The sequence below is a fragment of the Neofelis nebulosa genome, chromosome 4, assembly GCF_028018385.1.
Source record: "Neofelis nebulosa isolate mNeoNeb1 chromosome 4, mNeoNeb1.pri, whole genome shotgun sequence".
NCBI lineage: Eukaryota > Metazoa > Chordata > Mammalia > Carnivora > Felidae > Neofelis > Neofelis nebulosa.
This window is the reverse complement of record NC_080785.1, coordinates 126,319,186-126,347,008: the sequence shown is the minus strand read 5'-3', so window position 1 is coordinate 126,347,008 and position 27,823 is coordinate 126,319,186. Positions and strand designations below refer to the sequence as shown.

Below are 27,823 nucleotides of genomic sequence, written 5' to 3'. Positions count from 1 at the left end.
TAATTATTCTCCCCATATTTATTTGCATGGATAACCCCTGTTTATGAAGCTGCATCTGTTTTTGTTTTATTTTGTTTTATGACTTTCATAGTAACGCTTGTGTTCTAGATAATTAAGGGGATAGGAAAAGGGATCATATAGGAGTAACGACAATGATACTAGTATATCTCTTAATTTCAAAGCTGTCCCATATTTAATATTTATCCAGCCGTAAAAAAAAAAAAAAAATGGGCCCTGCTGGGTATGATTATGTTTTATCCCCTTTTCGCTTTCTATCTGCAGGAATCTGTTGGGGATTTGATGATAAGGAATATTCAGTTAAATCATTCAGGAAAATATCTATGCACAGTGAAAACAACTCTGGAAAGTTTATCTGCTGTGGCTGATATCATTGTTAGAGGTAAGCATAATGGTGGAAACAAATGAGCACTTTATTCACAGCAAAAAATGTTAATAAGTGAATGGCAGATCTCTGAGTAACCATATCATGATAAAGAAGTGAGATAAAAATACAGATTTTTTATTTTCTAAACCTCAGGACTCCATGGCATATGTAGTGTGGATATGGATATTGAATGGAGTAGGTTTTGTGTATTTATAACGAACGATCAGCCTCAGCAAGCAGTGTCAGTCCGTAAAACGTAGCCATGCCTTCTATCTATCATAAAGCATTCTTATCAGAAGAGAGTCAAAGTGATATATTCCTGTAGTTCTCTATATAAGTCTCATTTACTCAAGGTACCTTTTGAAAAAGGAATAGAAGAAAGATGTTCCCAATTTTTGAGAGTTCTCAATTTTTCAGAGTAGCTCCCTAATGGGTGATATTCACCCATCTCATGATTGAAATTTTCTAATCTTCAAAGGAAGCATTTCTAAATTAGTATGTCACCATGTAAACTGAATTAATAGGGCTTTATCTCACATAATTTGTTAAAAATACCTTGTGTTCAATATTTTATTTTCTAAGCGTAAGAGAGAAAAATAAACTGCCCCGTCCCAAATCAATGAATTTAATAATTTTCAATATAGTTATCATCCAACGTATTTTTCAAGGTCCACCAGGTCCCCCTGAGGATGTAAGAGTGGAACACATTTCCAGTACTACTTCTCAACTAAGCTGGAGACCAGGCTCAGATAATAATAGTCCCATTCAAATATTTACTGTTCAGGCTCGGACACCATTTTCTGTGGGTTGGCAGGCTGTTTCGACTGGTAAGTGACACCAGGGTTTTGGGGTAATTTTCTAAAACAGGTATATCTGTTTGTTCAATTGGTTGATGTTAAGTAGTGCTGGTTTTCCTGCCTGAATCCCCCCCTCCTTTCAGTTCCAGAAATTCTCAGTGGTAAGACGTACAATGCAACAGTGGTTGGTTTGAGTCCTTGGGTGGAATATGAATTTCGTGTTGTTGCTGGGAACAGCATTGGGATTGGAGAACCAAGTAAAGCATCAGAATTGTTAAGAACCAAAGCGTCAGGTAAGAAATTAATGTCTTCTAAACACGCTCTCTGTGCTAATAGCAGAGAGCCTGACGTGAGGCTCAAGCTTACAAACCATAAGATCATGAACTGAGCCCAGGTTGGATGCTTAAGTGACTGAGCCACCCGGTGGCCCAGGGAAGCCACTCAGGGAAGATCAGGGAAGATTTTTGACAGATGTATAATTCTGATGTTGCAAAATCTGGATAAGAGAGGGAAAACATCCATCTTTACTATTCATGTTGCGTCTTTAGGTGAAATAGAAAATTATGATCACAACTGTGTCAGAAATAGGACATATATTATATTCACATGAGTAAATATAAGATTATAATTATATTTAATAAGTACCATTTAATAGGTAAATGGTAGAATATAGGATTATAATTCTCTACATAAACTATTGTAGTTATCATCTTAATGACATCCTTTTTCTCCTAGTATATGAAACTAACACAGACTAGGGCTGCAACCAGTATGTGGATTTTAATGTTGCACCTAGAATTTTAGAATTAAAAAAAAAAAACCTGTGTGGTGCATTTTTCATATACAAAATGCTGTCTTTTGAAATCCAGAGTTTTCTATAAACTACTTATTTTTGTATAAAATATGAGTAAAACTATGTCTTTTATGACAAGTAATCTACACTGATTAATGCAGAAATATTTGAATACAAGGGGAATACAGTTGTTCTTTATGGTATCGATCTTACAAAGAAAAAGTAAGAAGCATTTTTATGGGTCTTGTACGATTTGGGGCCCTGAATCAGTGGCAGGAAACCAGCAGCTTTCATTTTCACATTTTTAGGTACACAAAGCAAGGAATATTTTCTCCTAAATGTAAGTTCAATGAGAGATGATTCTAGCTAAGCAGGCATATCAAAAATAAGAGTTTTTCAGAAACTGTCCTCTCATCTCATCTATTTTCTAGCCAAACTCCAGCAGGGAATCTGTACATTTGTAGATGCAAATGAGTTAGTGCTTGTTTCATTAAATGTTGTAGCCAAGAATTAATTGAGACTCTGTTGGTGCAATCAGCCACACATTTCCATCTATTTCTCAACTCTGACCTAGTTGCAGCTTCATTGAGCAATAGTATAAATTATTTCCCATGCAAATGAGGTAAATCCTGAGCTCATTTAACAGAAGCACTAATTGAGCATCAGCTGGTTCGCTGAACAGCAAAATACAGGTGGAACCTGGCTCAGAAATCACCCCTTCTTAAGCTTTTTTCAATGGATCTGTTTTGTTCCACTCCTAACTTTACATCCAGGGTCACATTTGATCTTCTTGCTGCGTACCGCTGACAAATTCACTTTCTTACTCAGCGACATAAGTGAGGGATCGCTCTGTTGTCACTGGCTCAGCTTAACAAGCACAAACTAATTCAATTAAGTGTGCTCAACTGTCCGATATCAGTGAGGCTTTTCCAAGTTAAAGATAATATAAGTATTTTTATTTTAGAATTGGAACTGAAAACAACATATTTGACAGTAATATCTTAAGTTAAATCATCCTAGCAGTTTAGAAATGAGAGAAGAATCATTCATTTTACAGAGGAGGAAAAGAAAGATCAGAATCATGGCTGACTGTTTCAGACAGAGGCAGGATTTGAACTCAGACCTTGAGACTTGGGCATCAGCGTTCTCCATAACCATGGGTCTTAATCTAGATGAGCAAGAGATTGGCATAAGGAGATATGTATATATAGAAATTCCCAGGCCTTACCATAGACTGATTGGAAAAGAATCTCCAGGGGTCGCCTATGACTTGATATTAGCTTGAGTTTTAGGTCATTTGTTTACAGCTTATTTCTATCATGGTAGCTTTGGCAGGCTTGACTCTAATACTAAAGTTTTACAGTAAGGATTGTACATTACTTTCTATTAACCATTGACACTCTTCTTTCAGTAGCATAATGAGACTCGGTGTTCATAATAATTACCCTGAGGTTCTGAATCATACTGAATGAAGTGTGTTCTTTTTCCTTTCCTTTCCTTTCCTTTCCTTTCCTTTCCTTTCCTTTCCTTTCCTTTCCTTTCTTTTCTTTTCTTTTCTTTTCTTTTCTTTTCTTTTCTTTTCTTTTCTTTTCTTTTCTGTTGTAGCTCCTTAAAGACCCTTCTTCCCAGTATGGTTTTAGGTTTAATATGGTTCATTTGAAAATAGAATAAAAAAGGAACTTTATTAGCCAGAATATTAGAAACTTGGTAAAAAGCAAATTAAAGTTTACTCTAAAATAATTTCCTTATGTATCTACACTATTTAATGGTTCTGAAAAAGTGTTACCATGTGTTGTCAAGTACAGAAAACTTGCAACTATAGAACCCACTCTGATTTACCTTGTTTTTGGCCAAAGGCCATGGAAGACTTCGAAAGTAGGGTCTAGGTACAAGACAATCTTTTAAATACATGTGAAGGTTAAAGCAGGCAAGGTTAGGGTATATTTGAATATGAAAATGGGTCATGCCTGACAGGTGCTATTATTAAAAAGAACAGTTAGACTATCATATCACTATGTTGTTTCTGAAGTTCAACATCTGTATCAAATGGCAGTAAATAAAATAAGTAGTCTAGATTTGTCTGAATGGTTTCCACAGTGGGAAAAAATTTTTGAAATGGGCAATTAAACATTGCATATTTTAATTCCTGCCTACCAGTCAGCAAACGTGCCCAGGCACTCCCACCCTCTCACCTCTGGATTTTAATCCAAATGGTCAAAGACAGATAATTGCATATGTTTCAACATTTAGAAAATATATCCTGCAGGAGCACCTGGGTGGCTCAGTCCGCTGAGTGACTCTTGATTTTAGCTTAGGTCATGATCTCAGTTTGTGGGTTCATTGCTCCGTAGGGCTCTGCACTGATAGTGCTTAGCCTGCCCTCTCTCTTCGTCGCTCTCTTAAAGTGAATAAATAAGCTTTAAACTTATATATATCCTGCAGAGCTATCCATTATCACAGCGTTAGGATACATCTGCCATTATTCCATGAAAGGATTATATTTTAACATTTCCACATGTGTAAAGTAAAACCCCATTCTGATGATATGCAAGGCCCACACATACCACTGTCATCAATTTTGTAATTTTCCTCAGACTACTTATTATTCATTATACTAGTCCTCACAAGGGTATACTTGAAGGGCATAATTGTTTTCTAATTCACAAAAATGATCGTCATCTGGAATGTTCTACCACAGAGCCTTAGAGTCCTAGAGTTAAACGGAGAATATCCCCTCAGTCACATCCCTGACAGGAGGCCGCATCCTTAGCTGGCAAGTGAAAGGTTAGGGGGAAGAAACCTTCCTGTTCTGTACTGAGAGATGTGAGATTTAAACACAGAGTTATAATTACAAGACTTACTTACATATTTTTAAGAATGTATTTTTAAATGTTAAACTATCTTGATGACTAAAAAAAAAAAAAGAAAAATCATTTTAGTTTGTTTATTAAAAAAAGAATTAATTAATATACTGCCTCAGTAACTTGTTTACAGCACAACTGTATAATTAGGCCCTAAATCAGCAGTGTCACTGTTACCATCTGAATGGAACATCATTTTGCCAATTAGTAGATGATGCATAATAATGTCAAATACACGATGTTACTCGATTTTTAATTAATTTTGGAGCCAGGGTGCTCATGTATCAAACACAACTGTGTCTTCTCTCTTAGAAAGTTGGATATGTGTAAACATAATTTATGTTCATTAAAAATGCAAGACTGTGTCACAATGTGCAGCATGAGATGTTGAAAGGTGAAATCTAAAAACAAAATGCCCCCTGATGTAGATGTACTTTAATAATCGCCATCCCACATTTCTTTTGGTTGCTTTCAGTGCCTGTTGTGGCGCCAACAAACATCAACGGAGGAGGAGGAAGTCGTTCGGAACTCGTCATTACGTGGGAGGTAATTTTCTGTCCAACTGAGTTATTTTGAAAGAAAAAGATTTAGCTGGCCAGGAAGAATACTGAAAAACAAAAAGATTTATTTGATCACTACGGAGAATATATAAAAATACATGGTATAAAAGACTCCCCATGATGAATTACTTAGAGGAGGTATTGGAAACTCTTCTTATTTCTACTCAAGTGAGAAAGGATAACGAACTCAACACAATTCTCTCCCACATATAAGAAAAACAACTTCAATGTCTATTTCAGGTTTGTCAGTAGCATTTTAATTATTACTTGAGGGACTAGACATTATTGTATTTATTGTCTCTGGGACTATTGTGCACGAGTTAGACTCTGCAGCGTGCAAGTAGAAAGTTCTTTTCCTATCACTATTCTTTAAGGCCTTCCCTGCATCTAGATAAACGCTTGAGCAAATGGTGTAGCTTTTGTGATTATTATCCTTATGAATTAACATATGGGCTCATTTTTATACCTGTTATAAATTTCAGCCTGGTTTATTACCATAAACTTTAGACTTTCCTCCAACGTAACGTTTCTTGTTTCTGGTAGCTTGGGTGTGCCTCAGCCTAGGGCTTCTACGGTGTGAAAGGCAATGTAGAGTCAGATCTTTACCTATTCCCCATTCTGCTGTTGAATTTCTCCTTCCTCATTCACTGTTACCTCTTGCTTCTCCAGAGTTATAGTGGGTTTGGGCTGGGAGAAGAGGAAAAGTACTGAAAAGATCCTGACTACTGTTACACTTGTAATTTGATTTTGGTGTATTCCAAAAGTGGCAAATGATCAGATGCTGTTATTTTTTTATTAAGTTTTTAATTTTAATTCCAGTGTAGTTAACATACAATGGGATATTGGTTACAGGTGTACAATGTAGTGACATTAATATAGAGCACGTTATTTAGTGCCCATCATGAGAAGTGTGTTCTTCAATCCCCATCACCTGTTTCACCACCCCCCACCCCGACTTCCCCCTCCTGTACCCATCAGATGCTGTTATTTTATAGTGTACTTGTTTTTTTGTTTGCTTTTGTTTTTTGGTTGGGGGAGTGGGACATCCAGAAGATCCCCCACTGGGGACTCCTAGTTATAATTCCGTGGTGCAAAGCCAATTGACTGCTGAAAAGTCTCCTCAATTCCTGGGGTCTGGCATGGTTCATACTAGCCTCTTCTAGAGTAGATTATCTTTCTCTTCTAGATGGTCTTTGTGGATAGAGTCCCTTTCAAAACTGCTCATGCACAGGTCCCTTGCATGAGATGCACATTTACCCTGAGCAAACACCTCTGCTCTGTGTTCATTAGGAGTATAGTACATGCCTGCTTAACCTCTCTTTTCACTCTGCTACCATGTGCTGTCCAGATCTCTCTCCCCTTTACAAGTTTCTCAGGCATTTCTTAGTTAAAAGAACCCATGTGTCCCAAATTCCAGAGAGCACATACCGGCTGGTTCTTTGTGAGGCCTCTTCAGATGGTTAGGCAAATGATAAGAAGTGGCCTCTTTAGGGGTGCCTGGGTGGCTCAGTCTCTTAACCGGCTGACTTCAGCTCAGGTCATGATCTCACGTTCTGTGAGTTTGAGCCCTGCGTCGGGGTCTGTGCTGACAGCTCAGAGCCTGGAGCCTGCTTCTGATTCTGTGTCTTCCTCTCTCTCTGCCCCTTCCCTGCTTGTGCTTTGTCTCCCTCCCTCTCAAAAATAATAAACATTAAAAAAATTTTTAAAAAAGGAAGTGGCCCCTTTACTTTCCCTTGGTAGAGGGGTAGGAATGCACAGCTTTTTCTACAACTGTGTCAGAGGAGATATTTTCCTACTAATCTATCCCTAAAGAAACAGACACTCCTTTGATATACCTTTGTCATAGAGGATGGGCTAAATTTTGCCTATCAATGGCTTGATGTCTCTCCTTGGAATGCATATCGTGTCATAACTTTGTTGTCAGCTTTGAGTCTCAGGTGTAACTGATAAAAGAGCCCTGCCATTTTTTATTACCTGTGTACATGTTTTTGGCATTTTGATAACAACTTTCATACTGCCAAAGCATCCACTTACTTGGACTTTTTAACATTACACTTAAGAGCATGATGGCCATGGATGTTTTAATTAAAAACCATCACGGCTGACATGCACAAGAGGGGACATTTTACAATGTTATTCTCTCAGGAGGCATTTTACAATGTCTGAAGACACGTTTGGTTGTTACAAAGAAGTTGGGGGAGGCTTGCTTTTGAGCGGAGGCCAGGGCGCAATGCACAGGACAGCCCCCACCACACGGAATGTCTGGCCCAAAATGCCAATAATGCCGAGGTGTAGAACCCTGTTTCTGTAAGTGTAATTCATTGCATCTGTAAATGATCTTGCAGTAGCAAAAGACCTTTTATATCTACATGGTCCATTTTATTCCTTACAGAATTCCATTAAATATAGAGAAAGAGGAGTAGTGGTAGCAAACCCTTTCTGTCTGTGAGGAAACTGGTGCACAGAGATGTTGTTTTCTCTAAGTTGTACATGACAGAGCCAGAAGCCAGGTGTAGCTACTCTGAAAGTCATCCCTTCTTTGGAACATGTAGTTTCATGTACCTATTGTGAACCCAGCACAGTGCCTGGAATGTGGTATGGCCTGTCCAAGTACCTATTGGATGGGTGGATGTGTCCTGACAGAGAAGATACTCTCAGAGGCCTGAGGGAGAGGGGACAACCCTTGTAGGGCATGTACAGGGCTTCTGTGCTACACTGGGTATTCCTGTCATTCAGTCCTCACAGTGATGCTAGGAGGTGGGTAATGCCACTTTCAGATAAGAACACAGAGGCTTAGAAATGTGGTATGGGTAGGGGCACTTGGGTGGCTCAGTCGGTTAAGTGTCCGACTCTTGATTTCAGCTCAACTCATGATCTCACAGTTCGTGGGCTTGAGCCCTGCATCAGGCTCTGCACTGATGGCACAGAGGCTGCTTGGGATTCTCTGTGTCCCTCTCTTTCTCTGCCCTTCTTCTGCTCTCCCTCTCTCCCTCTCAAAATAAATTAATTAATTAACATTAAGAAAAAAAATAAATGTGATATGGGTATTGGGCAGCTCAGCATTTGAACACAGAGCTCTTGCTCCGTGCTCTTTTGTTAAATTTTAATTCCACTTATCTGCACATGATGTCATGGTTCAGGATAGGCACGAGTCCCTGTGTGTGTGCCTTAAGCAGTAACTTAATCAAATTATTTTTGTCCTCTGAACACATTTCCCACAAAGACATTGGCTCCCAAGTGAGCCTATAAGACATTTGCTTTTGGGCGATGCTAAGTAGGTTATTTGGGGTTCAGTGTTCTTTGAAGGTCAAATAAACATTTCACCATAGTGTACAAGGAGTTTGGCCTGACTTCGCGCATTACTTTTTCTCCTCTAAGGTGAGAAATTACTAAAGGTTGATAATGTTTTTGCACATTCAATATTTGAGATGAATGGGAAATCCTTTTTTTGTCCAATTATTTTTTTGTTTATTTGTTTATTTTGAGAGAGAGCGAGCAAGCAGGGGAGAGGCAGAGAAAGAGGGAGAGGGAGAGAATCCCAAGCAGTCTCTGTACTATCAGCACGGAACCTGATGTGGGGCTCAGACTCACAAATTATGAGATTATGACACAATCTGAAACCAAGAGTTGGATGTTTAACCTACTGAAACACCCAGGCACCCCCTATGAATACTATTCTTAAATAGTCAGTTACAAGAAGAAAAAAAAAATCTTTCCATGATTTATAATGTCCTTGTTCTTTAAAGTGTTTCCCAAAACCATCACCTATGGCCTGCTCCCTGTTTTTATACAGATTCCCCTACACCGTATCTGTGCTCTCAGGTGTAATGTATTGTTGCTTTCATGCTGTTGCAAGAGACCATATGTCTCCCATTGCTGAAAATCGTTACTATCTGGCCTCTTTAAAAAAAAAAAAAAAAAACATTTGCTGGCCTCTATTTAAAAAAAAAGATAATAAATCAAAATAATTTCCTCTGTGTTTTTTCTTGTGGTATCAGATATGCAGATACTTGCAGAAACTGCATTAATGAATGTAGTTTCCCATTTATCATTCACATTTGGCATCATGTATATTCAGTTCCTGAGCCAAATTCTTCTGATGCCCAAACTTCCTTCAGGAATAGGTTATATATTTTTAGAAGGCAACACATACATTAGTTAAAGCCACAAGAAGGCATTTAGCAACTGTTTCAATTCAATGAACACAAATGAATGTTGGAACTCTGTTCCAAGCAGTGGGGTTACAAATATAAATTTTAAAAAGGTCTGAATGCTCAGAGACCAACAGGACAGGACAATCTTAATCCAGCATGGAAGGTCAGGAAAGCTACCACCCTATCTTATCTCAAGTATGTTTTAAAAAAGAAATTGGGAGTGGAGAGACCATGCCAGGCCAAAGTCATTGCTATGGTAGAAGTAATAGTACCTGACGGACTTTCAAAACTAATGCACATCCAGCGACCATTCTAAATTCAGTCAGAATCCACCATTGTGGTTTATAAGTGACAGCTTTACTGGTCATTCCAGACTGCTGCTCATGTAGGTACACCATGGTATAATTTGCCTGTAATAAACATCCTTCTTGTGTTTTCTCCAGTGCCAAAGTAATGTGTATTTTGTGTTTATTTATTTGTTGTGGTTTGTTTTGTTTCCAGCAACCTACATACGATATATAACTTGGAGTGTAGTAAATGCCAGTTCCTTTTTTAGGGCTATCTTTATTCACATATTATCATAATTTATTCTCTAAGATACTCTCAAGTTTGAGATACTTGTGGTAAATATGTCATATGAAATAGGACTATAAAATTAGGAATATGGGATAAAGTACTGTGAAGTACGAGATAAACACCTATACTGGGAGTTGATAAACATATATTATATATATACATTTTTTTGTAAAGGGCTGCTCAGGAAAATAATTCTGCCTTGTGGGCTATACATTGTCTCTCACAGCTTTCCAACCCTGCCATCATCATCAAAAGCATCCACATATCATATATAAATGAACAGTTGTGACTGTGTTTATTTCAAAACCAGACTGCAGACCAGATTTGGCTCTTAGGCCAGTTTGCTGTCCTTGGTCTATACGAAACATTCCGTTCCAGGGGCACCTGGGTGACTCAGTTGGTTAAGCTTCCAACTTTGGCCCAGGTCATGATCCCGCAGTTTGTGAGTTTGAGCCCCACGTCAGGCTTTGTGCTGACAGCTCAAAGCCCAAAGCATGCTTTGGATTCTGTATCTCTCTCTCTTTCTGCCCCTGCCCCACTTGCACTCTGTCTCCCTCTCTCTGTCAAAAATAAATAAACACATTTAAAAAAAAATGTTGTAAATACATATTCTGTTCTTAGCCTTTACCAACATTAATAGATTTTACTACCAGAAGAATTTCTGAATTTCTTTATTCTACTGACCACTTGCTTTCCTTAAAGAAGGAAGCTTTGTCCTGACCGTCTTAAATAGCTCTTTTTCCCCTGCCCATATGGGAAGAATGAAATGAAGACCCTTAACAAGTATCTTGTATCTCCTCCCCACCGCCCCCCACGGCATCCTTCTAAACTATGTATGTTAGACTCAGATCTTTCTTGAGGGAACATCATGAGAAACACAAATTGTCTTGACTAACAAAAACTAAAATCACTAACTTTCTCAGATGAGCTAAACATCCTGATTAAATCTGAGACCAGAGTAGCATCAGAAACAAATCAAATCCTTTGGCAAGTAGCTTAAGGTCTCATAAATCTCTTCCATTCCACAAAAAATTAACTGTTTTAATTCTGATCTCCCTGTGAAAAGTGCTAATGCAAGGAAACATTTCCTTCCCCAGGTGTTTGGACCTGTATTTTTCTTCCTCTTTTCACTTTCTGTATTTGTTAGACTGTTCCACATGGCAAGAAACAGAGCACAGCTCAGGTCGTCTCAGTTAATGGGGATTTCTTTTAAAGCTACATGGGAGGTAATGAAGATGGAAAAAAGTCTCACTAACCAAGCAGGCAGGTCAAATGAAGAAGTGGAACGTCGTTCATCACTGTTCAGAGCACAGTAGCTCTAGTCTGCTGCCGGCTACTCTGGTGATCCAGCTCCAATGGTCCCTCATGGCTTGTGCTCACTTCTTCCCATTTCCTTTACTTACAACTTCCTATTTTGCTAACTGCTACATTCTGTCTCTTCTCTATGTGATTTATAGCTGCCATTGCCTCCTAACTTCTATTGCTTCATTATTCCTACTATATTCATTGTATATTTTCTATTTATTGCCTACTCTAAGTTTATCAGGTATTGGCCCCACCTATGTTTCATAATCAAAATCTGTAGGGGAGAGGAATTGATGGGGTCCATCAGTCACTACGGAACACAAAGATTTGGCACCCGGGACCTCACAGTGATTAAAATGGCACCATTGATTCTGTTGCCCATTGCTGTGTAATTAGATGTGGTCCAGGTCTTGGGATAATTTGATACAATGAATGGATATGTATGGGCAAGGAAAACCTCCTAAAAAGACTTGTAGGTATGCGGCACTGGAGCATTAATGTCCTATCAGGTATGCCTTTAATAACGTATCAAAATATTTCAAAAAGAAAAGACAAGGAAGACATTTTTCTTTTAAAAAAAACCCTACATTTTCATAGATTTTAAAATACAAACTTCTTGTAAACAGATGGGATATATGTCTAAATTCAAGCATAAATTCATTTTTGTGTGTTTATTTTACGTGATTATTTATAGTGTAATATCTGTAGAGTTCTGGGGAACTAATATCTATTTTTGTTTTGTAATTTTAATAAGTTTATGTTTTAAGTGAGTCTTACAGGATTTGGTCTCTGTGAGAATAAGCAAATTTTTTTGTTTTGTTTTGTTTTGTTTTGTTTTTAAAAATGTCAGGAAGAGTACACCCTGATGTTACTACTAATGAAGAAGTATGTTTTAAAAATACTGGAAGGTCTTTTATGCTTTTGTGTTTGAGTGATGCTCTATAAGTTTTAAAGCAAATATTATTATATAATAATTGCATGTATCTTATAAGAATTTGTTGAAAATTTTATGAAAGGAAAATATAGCTAGCATTGAAATAGTTAATAAGTTAATTTTGTGCCGAGTTTAAAAATTCATATCCAAATTATGTTTTAACTTATACAATCTTACAATCTTCTGAACTATTTTTATAACATTATTTCAACTTAACAAATAATCATGGAAAGAGATATAAACATGTAAAACCTGTTTTACATTTCCATTAAATTTTTCATTTATTTATCTGAATATCTTTAATTGGGATCACTTTCCTAATTGGCGTTCCAAATAAAAGTATTATTATTTTTTCAATGTTTCATTAAACAAGGTTAATATCCATGTTTGTCTACACAAAAGAAATGCCAATTAATCAATATAAATTATAGTAGCTCCATAAAATATTTTTGTAAATACTCAGTGATTGATCACTTCTGCCCAAGTCAATTCCAGAAGAACTACAGAATGGAGAGGAATTTGGATACATCATCATGTTGCGGCCAGTTGGCTCAACAACCTGGACCAAGGAAAGAGTACCATCTGTAGAATCATCAAGATTTGTTTACAGAAATGAAAGTATCACCCCCCTCTCTCCCTTTGAAGTCAAAGTGGGTGTATATAATAATGAAGGAGAAGGATCTCTGAGTACCGTGTCCATTGTCTACTCCGGGGAAGATGGTAAGTTGTGGTCAGCCCTGGAATGGTCATACTTGGGAATGTATGCATATGTTGCATTCATTTTCCATGAACCATTCTACTGAAGATGATTGTGTCTTTTTTTTGAATGATAGAACCTCAGCTGGCTCCAAGAGGAACTTCTGTCCAGAGTTTTTCTGCTTCGGAAATGGAGGTTTCATGGAATGCTATTGCCTGGAATAGAAACACTGGAAGAGTGCTGGGCTATGAGGTAATCCATATTAATTTCACTTCCACTTATGAATATGCCAGCTAACCATACAATTCTTGTTCAGTAGCCCTATGCTACTAACCTAGTTCTTAGGTTGTATGTCTATAGCTGTGGAGTGAGCAGAAGAGATCTTTCTAGGTGATCTTAAGCAAGCAAATTAACAAATGGTAGCCATTTGTAAAGTGACCAGATGATTATCTCATTTATACATTCAAATCACCATCATATTTGTTTCTTGGGGAATAATAAATATCTAATCCTCAATGATCTTGAATCATAAAAGAATTTTATTGAGAAAGCTGTCTTTGAATTGGAGCAGGACTTGAATAGATGTAGTCATCTTGGAAAAGGCAGTTAAATGATAAGAAAAAAAATCCTAGATTTTCATTAATCTGTCCTTTATAGTCTGTATAGAATGAGGTAAATCATATTTATGGGACTTAATTCTCACAAAGTTAAACAATGAGACTTCTTAATTACTTTTTATTCTTTAGCTTGCAAATTCAGTGATTCCCCAAATGGATAACACATTTATTTTATTTTGGAGTTACAATAAAAGTATAATTCTATACCTCTTTAGTTGCTCCTTACACTGTTTTTGTTTTGCTTTTGTTTTTAATGCGGTTTCTAGTCCAAGCAGACTCTAATCCAGGAATGCCTTACCTCTTATCTGAATCCTATTTATTTATGAAAGCTCATTTCTAGTTTCTTCCTCTAACTCTTCTCTGATCACTCCCTGATTTTGGAATTCTTCAAATTCCCAGAGCATTTTTTCCCAATATCACTTACTTGGAATGTATCCTCTGCATTTTGTTTGCCTATGTATACTAGCCTCTCAACTAGATTATAAGGGACTCAAAGGCAGGCACCAAGCTTTATTCTCTTTTGTCTTTTTCAATGTGCATAAATCAGTACTAATGTATAGGAAGAGCCTGATATAAGTTGAATTATTAATTAACCTGTCACTCAAAGAACTCTGGAGGAAATATCAAGAACCAAATGTAACTGAAGTCCTTTGTTGATGGTATGAATCTTGCTTTGGTCCAAGTGATTATATATACCCTTTGTTACAGTCGATAACCTTTAGATAGCTCATGCAATATTTTATTTTGGCAACCTAAAAAAACTCTAGATTCTCTGATTTCCATTGTGAATTTTTATTTTTTAATTTCCTCCCTATAAATCTTAGACTTTGATTATTTTATTGTTGTTGTATAACCATTGTAATTAGAAAATATTCTTCTATTTGTGCTCCTATGCTCCTCCCTTCCCATAACCTACCATGGTTGATACTTGCTGGCAAACAATGAATTGTTTGTTCTTTGTTTTTAATGATCAGGTATTATACTGGACAGATGACTCCAAAGAATCCATGATTGGGAAAATTAGAGTCAGTGGGAATGTCACAACCAAAAACATCACAGGGCTGAAAGCTAATACCATCTACTTTGCTTCCGTGAGAGCTTACAACACTGCAGGGGCAGGGCCCTCAAGCCCCCCAGTCAACGTTACCACCAAAAAGTCTCGTAAGTATGCATCCCACTGCAGGGACCAAGATTCATCTATAAATAGAAACATGTTCCTTTGCTCATTCTCTATTTCATTCCTCCCATCTTCTCATTTTACTTATTGCTTTGTTTGGTTAGTTTGTCCCTTAAATAAAGATAATTGTTGAAATTTTCTGGTAACAATCAAAGGAAACCGTTTTGATTTTTTGGAATTCCAAAAGAGAAAATATTCTGAGTATATAGATGGAAGATAGGAGAGTGTAATGTTTAAAAGCATAGGCTCTGATGCCCTCTCCCAACCTCAGTTCAAAACCTGACCTCTTGGGGTGCCTCGGGTCTCAGGCAGTTCAGCATGCAACTTTGGCTCAGATCATGATCTCATGGCTCACCGGTTGGAGATAGCTCAGAGCCTGGAGCCTGCTTCAGATTCTGTGTCTCCCTCTCTTTATGTCCCTCCCCCTCCTACGCTCTGTCTCTCTCTCTCAAAAAATGAATAAACATTAAAAAACAAACAAAAAACAAACAAAAACTGACCTCTCATTCTTGGATTATTGAGTGGTTATTTAATCTTGCAGAGTCCCAATATCCTCACCTGGAAAATGTGAGAATAATAGTACCTATTTCCTCACAAGGCTTTCTTCAAGAGTGAAAGACAAAAAGAATATATCTAGTACATACATTAGTACATGCTTGGTAAATTGTTTTTCATTTGTTTCTATTTTGTCTTGTTTGTCATTTGAGAATTAGACTGTACTCTGATGTGGCCCTAGCACTGCCAGATGTCTAGCTCTTTCTTTCTAGAATAACTTATCACTGCAGTATACTTAGAAGTCCCTCAGATTTAAGAATGAACTCTTCTGCTTCTTTTTAACTCCCTTAATAGTCAGCCAGCTGTCTTTCACATAGGCAAGGCCTACTGAATAAAGGATGAGTAGTTGATCGTTGTTGCATTATGTTCTATGAGTGAGCCTGGTATTACACAAGTATTCTATATTATGAGGCACAGTGATCAAATATGATTTAGGAGCAGCTGCCATATGTCCTTTTTATGACTGTATAATTCTTGTATATTCCTTACCTGTTGCACATGAACATAAATTATTTGTGTTCACGGGCTTTTAAAAACACATTCTTTGGTCTCTGAATCCCAATAAAAAAGAGGATTCAAACATAGTTGCTGAATTTTGAGAAACAGTTAAAACCTTATATAGTTCAAATATAGTTGTTGAATTTTGAAGACTAAGTTATGGATACATAGGAAAAGGATAGCTTGCTGTTAAATGCAGTATTCTTTTCTGTGTATTGAAAAAGAACAGGTGGTTGAAGTCAGTTTGAAAATCAAGTGATATAAAGTTTTTTTTTCCCGTAAACATATATTTGTCCTATCCAAAAAGAACTTAGACATCATCTCAGTTATTAAACCTTTGACTATAGAATACATGATGCATTTATGTCCACATCACCAGGCAAGTAGCCAAAGACCTGGGTTCTAATTCTGGATACATCACTGATTCATGACCTGAAACAGGACAAGGCATTCCATTTTGTTGCTTTAATTTTCTTATCTGCTAAGTGGAAATTCTCTCTACCTTCACTCCTTTCCCAAATCATTGGTGAGGCATAAATGAAGTGCTGATTATAGGAGCACCTTGAAAAATACAAGGTGCTGTGAAACTGCTAGGGAGAAACAGACAGATAGCAAACAGCCTCTGAGGATCAGTCCATTTCAAGGGGAGAGTGGGGCCAATAATTCTTAAACCAGCTCTCTTCCAATCTACCCAGTTTGAAAGAGACTGGGTCATGAGCAGTCCTCAAGAACTGATTAACTAGAAATGTAATTCTCTTTCTCTTCCTGTTTTATCCCATGCTGACCAAATCAATGAAGCCATTGCCATATATGGGTATGAATGATTTGCTTCTGGAGTCCTTCTGGAGTCTAACCTTTTTCAGCTAATCTTCAAATCTGGATGGAAATTTCCAGTGGTTTTAAGATTGTCCAGGTATTCAGAGATGCCAAACTCACAGAAACCCCTTTGTGTAATTCAGTTCCTATCTCAGGCACTATCAAGGGTGATTTGAAATGTGTAAAGATAGTATTTAAAAAACCTCACAGATTTGTATCGTGATTGATGGACAGACACGATAGTGCAGTAATTGAGGCAATGCTTAAGTCAGCTCATATTATCTGTACTCATATTGACCAGTTTAGGGTGGACTGGGACCCGAACAATAAACTACTTTAAGAAGCTTTCAAAATAACTTCCTTTTCTGCAACCTGAATTTGCTAGTTTGATCATCTGTACAACTTAAATCAACCATGCATTAGTTTGTGCTAACTTACTCTATGTGTTTAAGCATAAAACTCGTCTTTGACATGGTGACCCCATGTTTGTTCAGTTGACCTCTTCAAGTACTTGATACTTCAAGTGGCCTTAACTGAAATTTGGATTAAATGCCAAGATGATCATAGGTGGCTTCTCTGAGTGTTCACACGTGCTCATCGTTGTCAAAGAGTATGGGACATATCCTTTGAAAACAGTTTGACTAACAAGGAAGGATTTCACCAAGATGTAATGTTAGAATGTATCTGCTGAGAGAAAATTGAGAGGAGATTCATGAAATTTAAAATGCAGTTTATTATTTTTAAGCATTCATATTCTTTCCTGATTAAATCAAACAAATGAAAACGCTTATAACTCCTAATTTCTTTAGGGCAATTTTGTTCAAATATTTCTTAATTTTGGCTTTCACCAGTCTGTATCCTTCAGTGTCCCAGCCAAAAGGACTTGAGAATAAGAAGTTCTACAGGTCTCTAACTCATTATATTTGAGTTATATTTGAATACCAAGTAAACCTCTAATTTTATTCTGTAACATTCTATATCATTGTCATCATGAAAATAGAATAGAAATTTTTTCCCGATTCCTATTGTTACTGTTCAGATTTCCACAACTTAGTGGTACAAAGAAATACAAATTTATTTTCATACCTTTCTAGAGGTCAGAAGCCAGAAATGATTTTCATTGGTTGGAAATCAAGGTGTTGGTGTCAGCTCTGCTCCTTTTGGAGTCTCTAGAAGAACATGTGTTTCTTTGTGTTTCCTGGCTTCTAGAGACCACCTGCACTCCTTAGCCGTGACCCTTTCCTCTATGTTGAAGCCCAGCAGCTCCTTATCTTTAAATCTCCCTGTGACTCTCACCCTCTGCTTCTGTCATTGTATTTCCTCTGACTCTGCCCTCCTACCTCTGTCCTTCCCTCTTAAGGATTGTACTTCACCCACCTGGAGAATCCAGGATTGCTTCCCATCTAAATATCCTTAATTTAATCATACCCGGCACAGTCCTCTTTTCCATTAAAAAAAAAAAAAATTAGAGGGAACCTGGGTGGCTCAGTTGGTTGAGCATCCAACTTTACCTCAGGTGCTGATCTTGCAGTGTTGATGAGTTCTAGCCCCACGTTGGGCTCGCTGCTGTCAGTACAGAGCTTGTCTGAGATCCTCTGTCCCCCTCTCTCTCTGCCCCTCCCCTGTTCATGCTGTCTCTCTTTCTCACCTGAAAATAAATACACATTTAAAAATTAGGAATTAAAAGGGTTTCTATTTGATTTAATCCAGACAGAAGAGGGAAACTTAAAAATACGAATCCCTTGGGGCACCTGGGTGGCTCAGTCAGTTAAGCCTCCAACTTTGGCTCAGGTCACGATCTCGTGGTTTGGGAGTTCGAGTCCCACGTCAAGCTCTGTGCTGACAGCTTGGAGCCTGCTTGGGATTCTGTGTCTCCCTCTCTCTCTGCCCCTCTCCCACTCATGTTCTATCTCTTTCTGTCTCTCAAAAAGAAATAAACACAAAAAAAATTTAAAAAAAAATACTAAGCCCACAAATTCCAGGGATGAGGATATGGAAATGTTTCAGGGAAAGTGCCTTATTATGTTGACCACAGCTATAAAATACTGAGCATGTATATATCCTAAGCCCTGTGTTAATTTTCCACATACATTATCTCACTTAATTATTATAACAAATCAAAGAATTTCATATTTTAATCCTTAGATATGAAAAGAAATGCCTAGTCAGGTTGTTTTGGCATCTATTAGACTGAGAGACACAATGAACATGGATGGATTCTCCGAATCTCTTCATCCCATGAACACTGTGCTAATTTGTAATCTTCATCTCTAACCATCTACATAGTCTCTCTCTTTCCAAACTCTCAAATCTTCAGTCTAAACCTCAAATGGTCTTTGGATTTCTCTTCCTAAAATGGAATCGTGCCCTATTCTTCCAGAATTTCATTTTCTCCTCTATTCCACAGGACAAAGGCCAAGAGGATCTTTCACCATCTGTCCCAAAGTCCTTTTCTATACTTATCTTGCTAGCTAGCCATGGTAGTATGAGAATTATTGATCTTCCACAGCTTAACATTCACTTACCTTACTTCATGTATTCTCTCCTTGTGGCGTGCCCCTGCCGTGCCTGTCAACGGTGAAATATCTTTCCTACCAAATTGTAAGTTTCCCCTATTTTCCCCTTTAATGTATTTGCAATTTTTTTGGGTGTTCCACCACTTTGGCTCATTGTGAGATAGTGTTGGAAAGAGAAAGGGACTCCTGAGTGAAAGAAGTTTGTCTGTGAGTCTCAGTTCCGCCATGCACTACCTGTGTGAAAGGTCTAATTCCCTGATGACTCAGAACCCATTTTTTCATTGGAAAAACAGATGAGGCTTCCTCCAGAGGTTTCTCTGAGAACTAAAGGATACTATGACACCAAGGTGCCCCAGAGGCCGCCATACAGCACAAGCTCAGTGCATCGTAACACATTATTGTACTTCTTCTGCAGTGGTGATTTCACTTTCTTTGCATTTCTTAAAAGAGGAAAGCACTTTCTACTTTCTTTCTCTTTATAAATCGTTGCAGAAATTGTCTTCAAGGGTCATGAAAGGACAACCAAAGCGAAGATGTGGAATGCCTTTAATGAAACATTGAAGATTGCTCTGATTCCAAATGCTATCCCTGGATCTAACTTTGATTTTCCATGTCCTTGAGATGACATCAAGATTACCTCAGAAGAGTGGTGACAGCAAAAATTCTGCATCCATCACACATTCATACTGTCACTGTCTAGATTTTCAGTCTGATACTTGATCATCCATTGTAAATTCTCAGAAAGCAAAGCTCACATTTACCAAAATCTCTGCCTATTCTGATTGGGCAAGCTAAAGAGAAGACAGAGCCTTTTTTTGGAAGCATGATGAATCAGTCAATCACTCAAGAAAAATAGTGCTTCACATGAGCTATGCATAGGGTGAGGTGGCTGACGGAGATTAAAACAGCCAAAATCTCTGCCTTCAGGCAATTTCTCTTTTAGTGGAGAGGCAACCTGAAAGAAAACAAAGCAAAAAAATAAATAAAGAAAGAATCATAAATTGTGAAAAATACTACAAAGAAAATAAGAGGCTGAGATATACATAAAAAGGAGGAGCTTTGTAGTGAAGGGTATATATTTTGATACGGCATGAAAAATAAAAAAAAAAGAGGTAGTGGACAAAGGGATCTCCAAACAGAAAGAACAGCTTATGCAAAGCTTCTGAAGTCTTTGTTATTATTGTTACTGGTGATAATGATGCCTTTTTTTTTTTTTTTTTAAGTAAATATCAGTGATATAACAAGAATCATAGCTTAGTGAAAAATTATCTATTTCTAAAAGAAAACTGAGGGGCATTGAAAATATATTGTGAGCCACACAGATATCGCTTAAATGGAATTTAGATTACAGTCAAAGGAAGAAAAAAATTTGCCTCAATTCCAAGAAGAAAAGAAAAAAAAAAAAACTACTGCGTATATAGAAAGAAATATTCAGACCCAGCAACACAAAGTGTTTGCAAGTTTTGGTTCAATTTGGCCCCTGTCGTTGACTGACTAGTACTCTGTACTGGATTTTTCTTGCTGTAAATTTGCAATCAATCCATATTTAGACATAAAGGAAACATTAAGCTTTTATTTCATCTTGCACTTATGTTCTTTCTCTTTTGCCCAAATGTCAACCCCATGCTGTTACTTAGAAGTGTAACATAAGAAGTTGTTTTTGAATTGAGTTCACAGTGTGAACTACAGTTGAATATAAATGCCATCTACAGAAAAATTGATCACAAGGAAAGCATTAGAGCTGTAGACGGCTAGTTTAATGTCACTCCGTCATTTGATTAATAGAAAATGATTTCGTCTCTGAAAACTGCATAGAACGCTTTTAAAAATTAGAAAAGTGCTTGTTTTGTTGAGTTTACCATTGACCAACTTGGTACAGATATCCATGGCATGTGTTTCATATTAGCCATGTGACAACGTTTTAGATTTTCAAGGTAATGGAAATCTCAGTGTCATCATAGATATTTGAAATCCAGTTTAACTATGTACATTAAGCACATGAAACCAGAACTGTTAATAGTGTTCATATCAAGCAACTTTCTAAAGATACTTGCAGAAAATTTATTTAAATACTAGACAAAAGGCATTGGCATTGAAGTCATCTTCATGGACAAAGATAAGAAAGATGATTGACTATGAATAGCTAAAACTCTACCACTTTATCTGTCTTTTTTTTATAAGAGATTTTCTTAAAATTTTTAAGCTGTATTTATTCATTTTGAGAGAGAGAAAGTATGAGAGGGAGAGAGAGGATACCAGGGCTTCACTCTGCCAGTCCGGATCCTGACATGGGACTCAAACTCATGAGCTGTGAGATCATGACCTGAGCCGAAATCAAGAGTCAAACTCTGAACTAACTCAGCCACCCAGGCACCCCCATCTGTCTTTAAAAAACCATCCAAAGAACCCAAATAAGAGAAATATTATTAAGGGAGAATGTTAAATTTACTCTAATTATATTTAAGAAGTGGGTCATTTGCAAACTTTGGAATTACATTATTATTAAAAAACACTTTGAACACAATTGAAAAAATTAATTATGTCATAAGATCTGAGTGGAGAGCTGTTACTCTCAGGAAAGAGAATTAGCATTTACTGAGCTTTTTAGCATGTAACACTAACCAAGTGCTGAACATTTCATATTTTATGGCATATAAGCTAAAACTCTTAAAAACTAGGAGATTTTTGACTCATTCTGAAGATGGAAAAACCAAGGCCTCTTGGAAGAGACTGGATACAGATTCACATCTCTCTGACTTTAAAGGCCAGCTCTTTCCACCTCCAAGATAGCAAGATAGCAAAGAATTTATCTATGCCATTGGCCATTCACACCAAGAATTTATTCCTGGTAGAACTTTTGTCACTTTATGTCCATTGAACACTTTACTTAGGCTTGGGTAGATAAACAAATGCGACCATTTTTGTGTCATTACCATAGTCGTAAACTCCTTGTAAACATAGCTGATAGAAGGGTCAGTTCTGTTTCCCAGCCTGGAGCTTCACCAGTGGATTTGTAGTGTTAAAAACAGTACTTTTCCTCTGAATGAACTACAAAATAGACACAAAAATAGATGAAAACTTCAGAGTCCATCACTGCCAACGACATCAAAGGAGCAAATTTATATTCTCCCTGTATTGATTATATGATGCTGTTAATGTTAGTGCTTCATTTTAAAGAACAGAGATAAAAGAAATGTGCCACAAGAGCATACTAGATATTAAAACTATGGTATCTTCTGAGAATTTTTATATGATCGCTTTTATAACTGAGAAAAAAATATTAGAAAAGGCACCCTGGGATAGTTGAGGGAGAATAGTTACAAAACTATTATTGTTGCTATCTAGTCCTTCAGGAATAAAACATATTGGCAAACATGCATTGAGTGCTTACTAAGTGCAAAACTCTTAGGCCTTTAATTATGATTGGGTATATATAGTCAAGAAATGTATTAGGGAAAGTTTAATCCATTTGGCCTATCTTATAAATCATATGAATTGCTTGAGGTTTGTCCATGGCAATTGACCTTGATTATAGGAAAGAATAATGAATGGATTGGCCACTTTGTGTCACCTATGGATCTGACCACATCCCAGTACATAATCAATATAACCTGAGACAATCACTCAGGACTCTGAGTGGTTTTTCTTTAGCTATCTTATTGTAGTCATTTATTCAACATATATGACTGTATGTCTTCTATGTGCCAACCACTGTGCCAGTGGTTGAGAATACAGAGTTGAACAAGGTGCATGCCGTCAATAAAGTTAAAGAAATGCACAATCAAGAATAATTATAATTCAGTGTGACAAATCCATTGTAAAGTAGGAACTGAGCCCTATTGGAAGCAGAGGGGAAACATTTCTCAGCCATGTCTCAGTTGAGGTGTCAGTAACTAGGTGGACAAGAGTAATGTCCCTGTGGGTTTACAGCAATGGTAATATATGGTAATAAAATTTCAGACACCCCGAGCAAGACTCATCCAGTAATTTATAAGGGATTAAATAGTAGTTGAGTCAAAGCTCCGAAAGAAATCATTTCCATCAGTGTTATAATGAGTTAAATATTATGCTCATTCAGCCTCACAAATTCAAATAAGATGCCAAAAACATCTTGCTGGGTAGTTTTATCTTTGCCTCTGCTTTCCAGCTAAATTATTTTTAATCTCTCCAGTTTCCTAAATCTCAAAAATAATCATGTGGACTCAAATCTTTGAAAAGCAGCATGTTGTCATGGAGGAACACTGGCTTAGAAATCAAGAGAATGGGATTCTGATGTGACTCAGCCACTCTTTAACTGCTTGCTTTTGGATAACTGGACCACCAACCTGGACTCTGGTTTTCTTGTATGTCAAATTCTACAGTTGGACTAGATCCATTATTGCCCTTAGAAGGCTGATTCGAAGACCATCTTCTCTTACTACTTACCACCTTTCTCTTAGACAACCTTAATTTCTGGGAACTAAAAACTGCATTTTGGATTTAGAGTAAACACCTTTTGGGATGATCCCCCAGTTTGTAATTATTTTCTCTTTTCTGGGTTTCCGAACAGCTCTATATTCAATGACATGCATTTTTCTTAGTATTTAGCCACAATTGATTAGAGTGCAATAGACATGGCCAAAGGCAATCAATCCTCGTTTTTCTCCCGGGGCTTCTAGCATGGACTATTTCTGAACAGAGTAGATTTCAAATGTCAGATATGGAGAACAGTCACGATTTCTGCTGCATACGCTGAGAATGACAGAGATCTGTAGCATCTACAGTAACATGACCATGCAGCAGACACAACGGTGGGAAGCAGAAAGAACTTCTTGGCTTTTTGACATTTTTGTTTTGTCCCTCTTAAAGCTCTTTTGCATTTTGCCATGAGTTCTAAGAGATTCCCCTGTATCCTTCATAATCTCTTACTGTTTTGCTTATAGTATCTTGAGTTTGTTGTGTTACTTAAAGTCAGAGTCCTAACTAATGCAAGATTAAAATGAAAAGACAGCTAGGAAGTAACCTCTGTGTTGATATGTATAAAGGGTTTGTAGCCTGAGTTTGCTTGACATGCTCTTTGATTGATGACCACATGGAACACTAGATAACAGAGCCCTCCATCTAGTTATATATTGGTAAAGTAAACCAATTCAAAAGCAATGATTAATACATTAATACTGGACATGTAACAAGCCATTATTAATTCATAAGTTTGTCACAAACACATTCCCAAATGACCAGAATTTAAATGAATTTGCTTATTCTGATTAGAATTAGTATGATATTTCAAATGACACTGAAAAAAAGCTGTGCTTCTGCTATGATAATCATCCAGGACTTATTTTCCCTTTTCATGTTGATGGGCCATACAGTAACCACGAGCTAATTAATATTCATTTGGATCTTTGATTATCTCTTTAAAGCACCAAGCCAACCACCAGCTAACATTGCCTGGAAGCTGACAAACTCTAAATTATGCCTGAACTGGGAACATGTAAAAAACATGGAAAATGAGTCTGAAGTGTTGGGCTACAAGGTGAGTATTTTTTTCTCCCTTAATAATATCAATTAAATTACTAAGGAACCAAGAATGTCACAACCAAATAAGAAACAAATTTATACATATGAAAATACAGGAATCTTTAAAACTTATTTGAAAAATGCTTAACATTGCCTCTTTCAAATTCTTCACTGAAAATTTTTATATGCTGTGGACACTAATGTATCATGGTACAACAAGAATAAAGTTTTTCTTCAAGCGACTCCTCCTTGCCATAAGATGATGGTGTGTGTGAGTAGTAAGGTAGATGAGAATGAAATCTACGAATATACTCAAATAGAATTTCTAGAACTTAGGCTGCAGTGGCATGTAAGCCTTAACAATATAAAAGGAATCTAACAAGAGTATAGCCAAATACCCACAGAAAATTATTTCTATCACTGGTAATGGACATCATCTCCTAGCAAATGCATATATCCAGTATTTGAAATGGGTCCAAACTAACCAGTGACTTTTCACAGCATGCTCCAAAGGTAATAGCCTCAAGCTATTTAATTGAGATAAATCTATTGTCATTTCAGAAGCATTGGCCAAAGACAAAATCTTTGTTTTTGTTCTTGTTTTTGTTTTTGTTTTAATGCCTAAATTTAAGGAAAAGGCATAGACTAGATATTTCCATTCAAGGAGGACAGCATTTATAATGATACATTGTAGAGTGTTCCATAAGAGCGTCTGGACCTTAAAAAAGCAACATGTCCTTTTAACTTCGATTCACTATTTTATTTAGATTCTGTATCGGCAAAACAGACAGAGTAAAACACATATCTTGGAAACAAACAATACATCGGCTGAGCTTCTGGTTCCGTTTGAAGAAGACTACTTGATTGAAATAAGAACAGTTAGTGATGGTGGGGATGGAAGCAGCAGTGAAGAAATTAGGATTCCAAAAATGTCAAGTAAGTTGAATCACCATCGCTGTTGTAGATTTTGAATCTGGACAGCTGCAGCCTGAAATCTAGGCTCTATGAAGCTTTCCAATTCTTGTTTGAATGTTGGGTGAAAAAATAAAAGGTCTGTGTTTCCATTTTCAGTTGTGAACAAGAGGTGATGAGTCAATCTTTCTTGAAATAATTCCTCAAATTTGCAACATGCATACTTATTACAAACAGTTTCATGTTTCCTCATTTGAATCTCAAAAAGAAAAAAAAATAAAAGAAAACACACAACTGTGTGTCGTTGGTACATAATTCATTCTCTTGGTACAAAAATCAGTAAGTGTTTCTGTGGGTTTTCACAGGCTTCTTGGAGCAGGGACAGAAAATATGAAACACATGTACTTATACTCCTATTCCCATATCCATTGCAGACATCACTAATCAATCATGGCCTGCATAGGGAGCTGAGTCCCAAATCTCAGATCCTCTCCATACAGTGTTCTAAGCAGGTCACACCATTCAGTTGAATTTAGCACATAATAAGATTTGTTATTTTTGCTTCAGATGAATCACTTGCTTAAAGTTGGGCCTCAGTGAAATCATCAGGCACCACATGTTGGCAAATCCTAATCTGCCCTTCCATCAGACTTGATCAATTTAAGCATTTTCCTTTTTCATTTTTACATTTAAAACACATAGCCTAGGATAGAGGACTAAAGACACTTCCTTGTATATAATATAAACAAAAGTAGTATACTAAAACATGTTATTAGAAGACAAATGATAGTATGCTTTAGGTCTTGAAAATTAATCTAACAAGCAATTGTATTTTTTTCTCAAGATGTTTCATTTTATTTTTATATTTTGCAGGCTTGAGTTCCAGAGGAGTTCCAGTCTTAGAACCTAGCGTCTGTTTCCTGTCAATTGTCATCATTTTTTACTGTTTTGCAATTCAGCCACTTATACGATGAATAAAACCATAAGTCTTTGAGAGTTTTTTGAAAGCAAATCACTCTGTAAATAGGCTCTCCAGCCCCTATCACAAAATACATCATTAATACAGACTTGTTTGGAAAGAAAAAAAATGTATATTATTAAGATCTTGTAAATATCTATGGTACATTAATAAAACAGTTTTAAACACTTTTGAACTTTAAAGTTCGCACATGATTTCATATATTCTGAAAGTGCCAAATGATCCGTGGAGTTGTAACTGCCGTGGCTTTTAAGTGACTTATATGGAAAGTATAAATAACTCCCCTTGATGATGATGATAAATATGAAATAGATTTGAGTTATCATAGAAAATATGTATATTTTTACATGCTCCAGGCAATTTATGTAACTATTAAAAATGTTCACCCTACTTGGAATAAAATGTAATTATTTGTTTACAGTTGGGACTCTTTAAAAATGTAAGCTTTTCCAAAGCGTGATGTGCTTTTACATCTGAATGAGGTGAGGCCAGGAAATATTTGTACCCAGTAATATATGTATATACATGATGTTCTTTTCAACTCACTTTCCTAAGAATCCCAGTAATAATAGTGGCAGGAGAAAGTGCCTTATGGTAAAGAAAAAGAAAAGAAGGGGAAGAAGCAACCATCTAAAACAATTTAACAAGTCTGGTATATCATAGGCAGTTTCTCACAGCAAAATTTAATTTTTTAAATCAATTTTGAAATCTCCTAAGAAAAAAGTTGCATGAACAAGTCTCAGGTAATTATTACAAATTGTTAGCAATGCATGTGGCCTTTTTTTCATATAATAAATACATCTATGATAAATAAATACACACATACATATATATAGCCAATCTTCTCTGCAACTATGAAAATAGTCCTACATTGTCCAAGTCTTATAAAGATTTTTGTGGGTTGGCTCTTCTGTAAGGTGAACCTATTTCAGTCAGTGGCTCTACTTCTTGGATCCGCATTCTGGAGAAAGCAGTCTGGGTGAAGGTAAGGTTAATGAGTGGGACAGTGCCATTCTATGTGGCCATCCATTTCCTTCACAAACAGCCTTAAGGAGTTTGGCCTCCTGGCAGCTTGCACTAGCTCCTAGCCAATCAGTCTTGATGTCCTACGGAGCTAGGGTTGAGAAATGGCCACCCTAGTTCTGCCTTCTTCATATGGTGTAACCTCTTAATTATGTTGAAAATATTTGAA

At 36.8% G+C, this 27,823-nt stretch overlaps 1 protein-coding gene across 1 annotated transcript in view; it reads left to right on the top strand.

Moving 5' to 3' along the window:
* CNTN6 (contactin 6) overlaps window positions 1–27,051 on the top strand; it is a 292,083-nt gene extending 265,032 nt beyond the window's left edge. Inside the window, 11 exon segments of the mRNA XM_058726191.1 lie at window positions 283–400; window positions 1,054–1,212; window positions 1,326–1,475; window positions 5,312–5,382; window positions 12,851–13,085; window positions 13,199–13,314; window positions 14,654–14,840; window positions 24,644–24,756; window positions 25,508–25,676; window positions 26,526–26,586; window positions 26,588–27,051. Of these exon segments, the coding sequence (XP_058582174.1) occupies window positions 283–400; window positions 1,054–1,212; window positions 1,326–1,475; window positions 5,312–5,382; window positions 12,851–13,085; window positions 13,199–13,314; window positions 14,654–14,840; window positions 24,644–24,756; window positions 25,508–25,676; window positions 26,526–26,586; window positions 26,588–26,630 (1,422 nt within the window). The 3' untranslated portion in view covers window positions 26,631–27,051.
* The last annotated feature ends 772 nt before the right edge of the window (window positions 27,052–27,823 follow it).